The following is a 12,245-nucleotide window of genomic DNA, read 5'->3' as shown; positions in this document are numbered from 1 at the left end:
ACGTTCCAACCACAACATCTTTGCGATGCAGTTTGCGAATCTTCATTGGAATTATGGTTTCGGGAAACACCAACTCATTGAACTATACTGATAACGACAGAACATGCGATCATAGTTGGTTAAGGATGCTTTCAGGAAACACACCCCAGAGTGTTACTGACAGTCTGGGAAGAGAGGAGCTGCAACAATGGAGAATATGAGGAAAATAATGAACATTCAAGCATAAATACCTGTTCTAGTAGAGCACAAAAACAACATGAATACTTTGTAAAAGGGCATAATATCCTCTTGAACTATAGTAACCCTGTTGTGTGTGTGTGTGTGTGTGTGTGTGTGTAGAGTGTGGGAGATGTGTTACAGGAACGCTATGCTGTAGAGATGAAATGTAACACAGCGCTGAGACTAGCCGCTCTGCACATGCATGAGAAACTGGCGAGCTGCGGGCAGACGACAAGAGCATCTGTTAAGAGCATTGTGTAAGAGCGCACAGATACACTCAAAAATACTCAAGCTACATTATAAAACAGTCATTTAATGCATGTGTGTGTCTGTGTGTCAGTAAGGAGTTTGGTTTAGAGAGCTTCATCTCTCCCACCCTGCTGAGGAACATGAGAGAGAAAGATCTGAGGAAAGCTCTCAACCACCACATGAAGAAGATCCAGTCGCTGCTAGAACCACGGCAGAAGGTGTGTGTGCGATAAGATGATTGCTAGATATAAGATTGATGCCTCAAATCATTGTTTTAGAATAAAATATCATAGAACTCTAATGACTTGTTCCAGTAAACAACCACCTAACAACACCTTTGCATTGTGGATGAGAGTCAGTGTTAATTTCGTTGATTAATAATTTTCATCCTATTTTTCGTCAACAACATTTTTTCACTGGCGAAAACAAGATGATAACTAAATAAGAACAAGTTTTGAATGACAAAAACTATGATGAAAATCTATTGACATTTTCGTCAACGAATAAAAACGAGAGTTTTGAGAAGAGATCCAGTCAGAACTGATGTCCTGCGCTGTAGATGTGCACGTTTGAATTGTAACGTGCTGATCTACCCGGCGGGACATAAGTTGGCATACACTTGCTGCAAAAAAACGTTCAAAAATGTAAATATCTGGGAGAAAGAGAAGAGCAGACATATGGAAAAATCTGAAAAAGCATGACAACGTGAAAGAGAGCTCAATTCAATTTTCAATTTTCAAGCTCAATTTTTTTGTTTGTTTTTTTTTTGCGCGCACAGAAAGCCGCGTCTCAAGACAGCGCACGAGTACTAAACTGAGCTCTCTTTCGTATCTTTCTGAGCTTGAACAGACAAATACACACAAAGTTATGTCAAAATATCCGTTTTGGCTAGTATTCACATAAACACAGTTGGTTATGTCTTAAGTGAATGAAACGGTTGGAAGAATATCGGATGTGTATCAGTGTATTGGATCCGTGCATTCGCTCTTAAAGTGACAGTAGCCTAATAAACCTGCTGCTGTCTGTCATTAACGTTAATTAAATAAAAGAAAAAGAGAAAATCACTTAATGTTCTTGACTGAATAACTTTAATAGCTTTATTAAGACAATTTTACCATGTTCTTGTTTCTTTATGAGAAGTCATTTTTATTTAATTTATTTAAAGACGTTATATATATTACAGCAGTTAAATCTGTGTTCAAACCTATTCATATTAACAGATTAATACATGTTTTATATATATATATACCCAGTATGTTTGTTAAAATGTGCAGAATATAACCTATTTATATATATAGGTTATATTCTGCACATTTTAACAAATATACTGAGTTTTCAATGCCGAATGTAAATTTGCATACTGTGCACATCATACATACTATCACTGCAACAGTTGTAAGAGCCTCTCTCTCACTCTTTCAGGTGATTTCTGCATCTCAGGCCCGTTTGGCTTATCTGACCCAGATGGCGGAGCTGATGTCATACAGCGGGAGAAGCTACAACGCCACCATGCTGGTGAGAGAGTTCTGTCCATCTGCCACATTCAGCGTGAATAGCAAACAAAATCTGCGGGGCACAGATATGTTGCATTTATTTTCCTCTCGTCTGACTTTTTTTTTTTTAGGTAATGTTACGCTGGATAAAATCTTGTCAAGCATTCTTCCATTTTTAAGGATATTCATTTAAGCATGTTATATAAGCTGGTGGTTCTAGGGAGCAAGAGATTTGGATGAAATAGCAGCTTCACTTGCAATGACATAAAAATAAACCTTTAAATGACCTGAAGCCTGAGAGTGATTCAATAAAAAAGACCTGGCTCATAAGATTCATTCGACTACTTTGGACTTTGGACTACTTTTAATGATCCTCAGTTAAAGAGGACCTATCATGCTTTTTTTTCCCCGTGGTCATCTATCTTTAGTGTGTAATGTTGCTGTTTGAGCATGAAAAAGTCCCTCCAGCGGGAGTTCTTCTCTATATCAGTGTCTGTTTATGAACTCCCTGAAATGCCTCCATTGTAGTCTTGAGTTTTCTTCACAATATTCCTCATTTAAATAATTCATATGCAGAAAAAGGGGCGGGGCCTGGTTGAGTTAGTTAGTAGTGTGTTGAAACTGGTGGTTATGGTAAGGGGCGGGACATTTCCCAAATGACCAATGACTGGTCAAGCTGACCAATCAGAGCACATTGTGCTTTTCAGAAGGAGGGGCTTCATAGAGACAGGAACTAAACAGAGCGTTACTGACAGACTGGGAAGAGAGGAGCTGCAACAATGGAGAATATGTAGAAAATAATGAACAATATGGCCTCTTTAAGATTTGTTGATGAACTTTTTTGTTTAGACTGAGTCAGATTGGAGGAAATGTGTGTCTTACAGCTGCAGGACAGGGAGTCGTTGGTGAGTTTGCTGGTGGGAGCGAGATACGGGATCAGCCAAATACTAAACCACCAGCTCAACATGATCTCCACCATCATTGACTTCCACTACATCACCCGAATAGAGGTGCTCTCAGAGTCCGACAGAGTCAGCATGGTCAAGATCTACCTGCAGGACATCCAGGTGTGTACACGTCTGCCAACAGATTAAAATAAAATGCTGAAACTGTAGCTTCAGAACATACAGGTGTGGATAAACACCCAGGGACAGAAATTTGTTTTTATCTCTCCCTTTCTATATATGTAAACTATCAGACCATCTCTTTCTCCTGCAACTTGCAGCCTATAGCCCTGTTAATGGAATCCGTAGCAGCTAAAGATCTGGCCTGTCTCCTGGCTGGATACTGCAAACTGCTGGTGGACCCCAACATCAATGTTTTTCGCTGGGGACCGAGACCTAAAATGCGACGCATTCCGGCAGAAGAAGGTAGGAGATTTGGACAAAATATTCACTCAAATTTACTCAAAAAAGTCCTATAGTACAGTGATTGTGTGTTACTTTGAAATATACCATGTTACTGAAATCCATTTATCTTGATGTTTACATGGTATTCCAAAGAGCTTCTATAAATACCATGGTTCTTATTGGCTACAATGTGTACGTGTAATATAAATAATGTTTAATGTGTTTGTTATGTGTAGGGTATGTTTCTCGATGTGGGAGCGATTCTGAAGACAGTTCAGAGGATGACTACGCCATGGAGGGACTGCTGGACACTCCGCTGTCAGAGGACACTATATCCACTCATACAAATGATGGCACGGAGGAAGGAGAGGAAGCCGAGGGGAAAAGTGAAGCAGAGGCAGAAAGGGTCAGAGTGATTGTAACGCATCCCTTTTTAGAGGACGAAGGAGACGATGCAAGCAAGAGAGATTCTGTTGGAAATGAGGATTACGCCGTGAGAATGGACGCCCTTTTGGAGACTGGATGGTACACGGATCCTCGGATCAACAGCAGCTTTTCCAGTTTGTCCAGTAACTCGCTGAACGCACTGGAGGAGAGTATCAAGGCAGCCATTGGTGGGCTTGGCCATATAGATGCCTCTCTGGAAGAGAAGCCCAGTTCTGGGGCCTCAGGTCTGGATGTCCATCACCCTTTCCTCCTAGAGGCACCGGAGCGTTTGCATGAGAGGGGCGGTTCAAACAAACCCGTACGACCTTGTGACCTGACCTACAATAGTCACTCAGGCCTGTGCTTCTCTGAACTCTCCCAAATGTCAGACAGCTTGCCAAGTCCGCCTGCGGCCAGCGACGATGCATTGAGTGAGGAGGACGATGACGATGAAGGAAATGACGGTCGCATTTCCGCCATGTCAGCGGAATTTGAGGCAGTGTTGGCCTCCTGTACCACTAACAGCATAAATGCTAAATTAGCAGGAGTAAACTTTCAGGCACTCTTCACCAGGATTCACAACCATCCAGCATGTAGACAAGAGGGAAAGAACTTCCCAAAGAACCAGACAAATGAAGCTACACAAAAGGGACCATCTTCAAAAATAATAGCACAATCTGTGCTAAAAAGAACTGTGCCCTCAAATGTCCTTGAAAAATCGAAGGACTCTAGAGACAGTTTTTCAGAATCTGAGGATGAATTTTATGATGCCCAAGATCGATTCACCCCTCCCGTCACAGAGCAAGGCCTCACAGGTCAGTGAACGGTCTATTTTTACCAGAAAACATTTGTGCATTCTGTGTATTCTGAGGAATGTTCCAGGTTCAATACAAGTTAAGCTCTATCAACAACATTTATAGAGACAATTACCAGAGAAAGTTGTTTCGATTGGGTCCCCCCAAAAATAAGCTAAACTTTATGTTATGGTAAAGCACTTGAAATGAAAGCAAACGAGGCAGAGGGTTTAAAAGTAGAAATGTAAAGCTTAGTATTTTTTAAAGGCACTTCTCTTTTAAAATGTAAATTTGTCTAAATAATTATTTTTGCATTTATTTTACATAAAGTCATATTTCTTGTCAAAGTAGCAGGGATGGTTTAGATGGTTTATGTCCATAATAAATATTGGATATAAATTTACACAGACAATGTTAGGTTATTAGGTTATTATTCTAAACATGTATAATGTTTAAATCTTATGGCTATACTTTCAGAACAGTATGTTCATCTCGTAAGTGCCTTACTGTGGTTTTTGCCGAGAAATGGGACAAAATAGGTTTTTGAAGGTAATCAATATTGTCACAAATTCTTAACATGTATTGAACCTGGAGTATTCCTTTGAAATGTTAAATATCTAGGTTTTTATTGATGTTTTTCCATAAAATGTACAAGTCTCTCTTACCTCTTATTCTTTTGCAGAGAAAAGCTCACATTTTGAGAACATACGTCCTTCTCTTAGTATTTATGACATCAAGGCTAGTGTGGACAAGGCAGAAGCTCATGAATTCAGAGACAGCAAGGAGGAGGACAGTGTCGCATCAGAGAACCTCAAAGAAAAACCTTCTCTTGCCAACCATTTCACCCCTCTGATCCCTGAGTCTAAAAACCCTGAATTGGAGGTCCATCAGCCCTCAATGATTTTGCCCCCTAAACCTACACCTGTGGAGACTAAACCTTTCTCTGCTAACCACTCCATGGGTCAGAAGGCCCAACACTGCAATGGGGACATCCCTGGCCGAAATGCTCACCTTCTGGAGATGGAGCCCGACACCATGGAGTTTAAACCAGTCACGGGGCCTGGACCACCAATGTCTTCCACACTAATTACAGCTGTACGCCAAGCTACCCTTCCCCAACAGACTTTAGTAGACCTGGAGACTCCTCAAAATGGACCTAGACCTCAAAATGGAATATCTGACCATGTCCCGGCCTGTCTAGAAAAGAAGACTACTCCAAATCACATTGATCTTGAAGAACTTGATAGTCAAGACATTAAGCCAAGTCAGAAAGAGCCAACAAATGCCAAAGGAACAACTAAATTTGGGGAAATCACAACAGACAGCAAGGGCACTCTACAGCAACAGTCATCAGACTCTCTTGAAACTAAAAAAACAGAAAATAAAGTCCCTCAGATGAACACAAAGCCCCCAATACCTCCAAAGCCATCATTCATTGTTTTACAGCCACACTCAAAGGCAGTCAATGCCCAGTCACAAAAACCTGAGGAAAAGACAAAAGTTCCCCCCAATGGGCTTTCTCTACACCCCTGGTCTCAGAGAAATGGTACCAGTGGTACCAGTACCTCCCCAGCCTCTACACTGAGTAAGGGTGTTTCTCTTAGCCACGAGAACCTAAGAACTGAACTAAAGGCTAAAAGCTCTACAGTCAAACCGACAAGTGCTTCAACCACTCCTACCCCATCTCCATCTCCCTTACCTTCTCCTTCAGTTCAGTCTGTAAATATTGTTCCTGAAGATCCAGCTCAAACTGGGACTAGTTTCCCCAGTAGAACAGGCTCGTCCGGACGTCTGTCTACCACAGCCTTGCGTGGAAAAATTCAGGATATGCCCTGGTACCTCACCCGTTCCCAAGAGATCTTGGGGACTGTAGCACTCAGCAACACTATTTCATCAACAGGCAATAAGACAACCAATGGGACAGGTGTGAATCAAGAATCCAAGGTGTCCCCCAAGGCCACTTCAGTACCATCTTTGATTAACTGGAAAGAGAAAGATGCTGAAGTAGTCATTGTGAAGCTCAAAGATGGACCGGAGGAAGTGACCCCAACTCCCGTGAAGGACACCAATGGGAAACCTCCAACGTCATCAAGCCATCCTGACCTGAGGCAGAAATTGTCCACAGAGGCCACAGAGTTGCACCGGCAATTTGGGACCTGCAAGTCAGAACAACCTCAGGCACACAAAGGCAACCCTTCAGAGATTCAACTTGACAATGCTTCCTCTCTATCCTCTGTAAGTCCTACCCATCGTGATGCATGTGGCTGCCATACAGTCTACGCCAACTGTTTCAGCGGAGATACAGAGGACAACTGCGGCTTTGATGATGATCTGACCGTCTACGAGTTCTCCCGTCGAAACCGGATCAGTAAACCACCTCAACCCACCCCTGTTGCCTCCACTGCAACCCTCTCTGGTCCCTCTCCAAATGTCCTATCCCTACTCAGAGATTCCCCTCGTCCCCTATCCACATCCTCAGAACTCAGTCCACTCCTGATCCCACCCAGACCTTTGGAATCTCTGTCCCTAGACCAAGGACCAATAGATAATCCGCTCCGCTTTCTGCAAGGCCGCCATTATGTTACCGGTCAGAAAGGTACAGGGCTTAAAGACGGCTATGCCTGTTTGCAGCGAGACATTGATGAACTTCTTTTGGTATTGAAGAAAGGACCTTCTGCTGTACACCCTCCAACCCACAAGGGGGAATGCCAAAACGACAATGTGAATAGGCATTCGCTTTCAGAGACTGAGAGATGCCTGGTTCAGACGGAGGCACGGAGGTTGGCATCAGGATGCCAGAGAGCCACACGGGTAGGATGGGCACCTGACGATGCTCTTCTGTCACTCGGAAACAGCTTTGGAGCCCTAGTGCAGCTCGCCTCAACCTGCATGCGAGTTCCCTGTTCGGATTGCGGAGGATGTCATGGAGATATTGATGCAGATGAGGCACTGGGGAAACTTGAGGAGATCGTGGACCTGTATAAGGAATTTGTAGGCGCCGTAGAAACAACAAGAGAGGGCGAAGGTGTCAGGCTCTTAGCCAAGCAGTGTACTGTTCTCATTTCAACAGTCTTCTCACTCACACAGCTGTTTCGGACACGGACACCAGACATAGACAATGGAAATGTACCTCTGAACTTTTAAACTTTACCTTCCGGCACCCGCTTAAGGGATCGTAGAGTGCGAGCATAGAATTGTACTTAAAGTAGCGATGCCTTTCTGGCATCTAAAAACTGATTGTGTGCTGGCACACAAAAATAATAGTAAGTGCCGTGAACACACACACACAGTTAGCGAACTAACAAGTGAGAACTGTTACATGTTAACCTGTTTGTCTTGCCAAGTCTCCCTATAAACGTACTGGAATTATGCATTCAGACATAGCTATTTTCTAACAGTTGTATGTACAGTCTGTAGTACGTATTTATTTTTTACATACAGTATATGTGCACCGTGGTTTCTAACCTGCCATACCTGCATTTTGTTTCTGTTTTTTTTTTTTTGTTTTAGGTGTATGTGAATCCCTACCTCTTGCTCTAACTGAGATAAACAGTGTTATGAAGCTTCACTTGTTTTTCACGTTTAGTTTAGTTGTGCTGCTCTTTACAGATTGAAGGAACAAAGTGAACAGACACTCCACTAACCGCTAACAATAGATGCTGGGATAAAACACTAAAAAGCCCAAATACTTATGCAGTAACGTTTCACCAGACTATCCCAAAGGATTTTAGTCTGCGATACAGAATGAGAGTTGATGGCAATAGAAGTGTGTCCGTTTGGGATTTTTGTAATTGTATGTCGGCGTGTCAAGTTTGGCTTTTGACATTAGTTTTTATATTGGCTTCTCAGCTGACTGTTAACCACAGAGATTGGTGTGGTCCAAAGACATAATAGCACAATTGGGGCGTGTTTACACAACAACGTTGTCACCATGTTACTGTAGCACCCTGTGACCAATCCCACCGATAGCTAAACCACACAATTTCTCACTCGTCCCTCATTTTTGACTATGCAAGCTTCACAATTTATATTCAAAATTTTCCACGTATTATACTTTCTTACATTTTATACATATCAAAATTTTCAATTTGTTGTAAATCACTAATATTTTCACTTTAGAGGACTTCCCTGGCAAACTTAGGCCTTATATTTTATCTTGGAGGATCGTTGTGAAAGTTTTTTCAGTTGCATCATTATGCAAATGCAGAGTATATATTTATTTTGCCTTTTGTTCATTTAAACAAAAAGGTTCAGGACATGTTTTTCCTTTCATTTTTACAAGTGGTGAACTATGGAATCTTGTTTCCGCCACTAAATATAAAATAAAAAAGGCAATTGAGACATTTATCTCACAATTGTAACTTTTTGTTCTCAGAATTGCATAATATAAATTCGCAATTCTGACTTTATAACACACAATTGCAAGTTATAAAGTCAAAATTGCAAGTTATAAAGTCAGATTTGCGAGTTAAAAAGTCAGTCTTTTTTTCCCCTCAGAACTGGACTTTATAACTCGCAAATGCAAATTTATATCTCACAATTCTCAGAAAAGAAGTCATAATTGCGAGAAAAAAAGTCGCAATTCTAACTTTATAAACTCGCAATTCTAACTTTATAATGCAATTGTGACTTTATATCACACAATTCTGACTATAACTCACAATTGTGAGATATTACATTTCTGAATTTATAACTCGCAATTGTGATTTATAACTCGCAACTGTGAGGAAAAAAAGTCAGAATTGAGATAAAAAGTCACAATTATCTTTTTTTTTATTCTGTGGCGGAAACAAGCTTCCATAGTGAAAAGCACCATATTTAGTATACATTAAATATTTTTTCTCATTAGTGTAAATCATCTTTGAGGAAGGCCAGAAACATACTCCATACAAATATGTGAATGCAAATGCTTCTAATGACACCAGCTCAATTTCATTGCGGAAAAAACAATGCGGTACAAGTTGCTTTGCCTGTTTAGCATCATTGCAAGGGGTGCCATTGCACATTAGTGTAAACGGCCTAATGTCAAGGCTGAGCAACAGTTTGAAGAGAATCTTGCTGAGCAAGTTATTATAGCCAGTTAGCAGAATAACAACAACTCCAACATCTGAAGGAAACTCTATCGCCCCCTGGGTTTGTTTATGCAACAGAACATGTTAAGTATGTTAGTTGGAAGCGCACACTTGCAGTGCAGTTCTCAATCATTCATGTGTGCATTTCTGTACTTGCATGGAGTTTGTTTCAGGTCCTAAAATGCTCATTTTGGATTTAGCTGTCATTATTCAGAAAAATATGATTGGGGAGATCATCAAAGATCTATCCTCTGAATTTTGAGTACTCGAGCAGATTCAGTTGCCCTGATCTGATCTCAGACCAGTATTTTGTGGTATAACAGTCAAGGGTTAAAATTCTGTCTGTTTCCAGATCAGGTTTAAAAGGGAAACTTACACCCAGAATACATATTTAAATCGCCCAGATCACATGACCAACTTGAGGTCACTGGATGGATTATGACATCATACTTGTTCAGTTCTAACTAAGTTACTTGACATTAGAGAAGTGCTTCCAGATGGCAAGAATATCACCCATATTAGACACTCCACCCCCATTATACAAACACACACACACACACACACACACACTGCCAGACACTTGTGGTTATCAAGTCAGAAGACACAAAGCTAGTTTGCATCAAGGGAAAAGTCATGAGAAGGAAAGAGATTAATATGTAATCTGTTATCATTCATACTTTTCACAGAAATTACTTTCATATCGAGCATCAGAGAGCAAACATGTTTCTGTATAAAATCTTCCTGTAATATGAAGGTCCTATGAATGATGAAGACTGCCATTGCATTTGTAGCAAATATGAAGCAAAAAAAAAAAAAAAAACTGCTTGTAAGGACCATATGTATTGAGACATGTTGTATGCAGATCAAAGTGTGCAAAACAATAATCTTAAATGTGGCTGTATGTGAATATGAAGGCAAACATCTGGATGAAATGAGAAGGGACAATCGAGAGTACGTTTTGCATTTCCTCTACTGTGTTCATGATAATAAAGGTTTGAGTTTGAATGACAAATGCTGTGGAACTAATGCATTTTATTCTTGTGTGGCTTTTTAATTTTCTTTAGAAACCATATAATTTCTTATATCTTTCTTTTAATTTTGGTGTTAAATATTACCTGTTCTTGACAGGTTTTGTGATGTTTGCATGTAAATAAATCGCTGAGTGATTTTAGATGTTTTAGGGCTTTATTCCTAAAGACTGTCACATCTGTTATTTTAGGCTACAATATTTTGTCTTTTCTAACAGTCTTACATCTAGTTTAACACACCTACTTAAACAGTAAATTGTCAGTCAGACTGTATTTGCTTTTGAGTTCACAGGAGGAGATTACAGATTAGACCTTGGATTAAACTCAGTCGAAGTATTTCACAGTTCAAAATGAGGGAATGATGGGATTGTGCTGGAGCTGTTTACTGGCAGACACACTCGCTGTAATCTGTGGCTTATGAACAGAGGGAGTGACTAAATATAGTAGCGCGGAAAGATATTTTTGTAGCCTTTTCTCTTCAAAATTGTAAATGCGTCATAAGAAACTCTGTACTTTATGTAATTTAACACTCAGTCAAGTGATTTATTACAAAAAATATTAGACAAACTAGATGTACTGTTTAGTCAAACAGCTTCACAATCTTTTCAACCTCACAGTATTATTATTTCTGTTACAATAATTCAAATTATTAAGTACTGTGATAAAAGTTTATAGTTCAGATATAAACGCTGATGTCTCTGGTAGCGTTCAAAATAAAGTAAATCACCATTTGAAAGTAACTTTGTTTCAAATAAAGACTGTCGATTACAATTCAATCATTCACTTAAGAGATTCTCTCAAAAATGCTGATTCATCCAGCAATGAAACAAAAGTCTTTATGAGTGAGTCATTGAATCATTCACTCAAGATATTCGCTCAAAAATGCAGATTCATCTAGCAATGAAACAAGTGAAGTCTTTATAAGTCTCATTGAATCATTAATTCAAAACAGTTTTTACAAAAATAATTGGTAACACTTTAGAATACTGTTCCATCATTAATGAATAACTTATTAATATTATTAAACTTATAAGTTATTCATTAATGACTAAAGTGTTACCAAATAATTCATTACATATTTTTAAATAGACTGTCAGAACCCCTAGTAAATTACATGTTATTTTGTGTGGTTGTCGATTCAGAATCGTGATCAAACAAAATCGTGCAGCTGTGTAGTCCACTTGTAAACAAATGAATTGGAGAAATTCAGTAACATTCAATATGGCGACTCTAGCTGGGAGATAGCATGTTATCCTGTATATTCTATCCTCAATATTAATGTTTTTAATTCAAATTAAATGTCCGTCTACTGCCTCCATCAACCTGTTATCTTCTAGCACACTCTTCCAAACCCAGATAAGGAATAGCCACCCACATGTTGCCACGCAGCTCTTAAAGCATCTGTCCTGAAATGCCATTTTACCCTGTAAGGTGACATTTCTGTCTTCCTCTGTCCACCGGAGGTTAACTCTGTTTTAGCAGAATTGAGGAAGGAGCACAGCTTCAGCCTCACATAATTGAGTCCATTATGTCAACAACAGCGGTTAAGGGAACTGTGTAAATGCTGTAAGGCTTGAAGAGAAAGAAAAACTGCACTCAGAGAAAATAAATGCAA

At 39.9% G+C, this 12,245-nt stretch overlaps 1 protein-coding gene across 3 annotated transcripts in view; it reads left to right on the top strand.

The window, feature by feature from the left end:
* The window catches only part of frmpd1b (FERM and PDZ domain containing 1b), a 44,803-nt gene extending 34,189 nt beyond the window's left edge, over window positions 1-10,614 (top strand). For 2 of the 3 annotated variants that reach the window (XM_051859971.1, XM_051859972.1), the window contains exons 11-17: window positions 340-476; window positions 560-686; window positions 1,891-1,983; window positions 2,846-3,028; window positions 3,160-3,331; window positions 3,547-4,551; window positions 5,213-10,614. In XM_051859971.1, coding sequence (XP_051715931.1) covers window positions 340-476; window positions 560-686; window positions 1,891-1,983; window positions 2,846-3,028; window positions 3,160-3,331; window positions 3,547-4,551; window positions 5,213-7,674 — 4,179 coding nt within the window. In that variant the 3' untranslated portion in view covers window positions 7,675-10,614. The remainder of the gene's footprint in view (window positions 1-339; window positions 477-559; window positions 687-1,890; window positions 1,984-2,845; window positions 3,029-3,159; window positions 3,332-3,546; window positions 4,552-5,212) is intronic. The other variant, XM_051859973.1, reaches the window with a different exon arrangement.
* The last annotated feature ends 1,631 nt before the right edge of the window (window positions 10,615-12,245 follow it).

Source organism: Ctenopharyngodon idella, chromosome 14, assembly GCF_019924925.1.
Source record: "Ctenopharyngodon idella isolate HZGC_01 chromosome 14, HZGC01, whole genome shotgun sequence".
In the NCBI taxonomy this organism is placed as follows: domain Eukaryota; kingdom Metazoa; phylum Chordata; class Actinopteri; order Cypriniformes; family Xenocyprididae; genus Ctenopharyngodon; species Ctenopharyngodon idella.
This window is presented reverse-complemented; position numbering and strand designations above follow the sequence as displayed.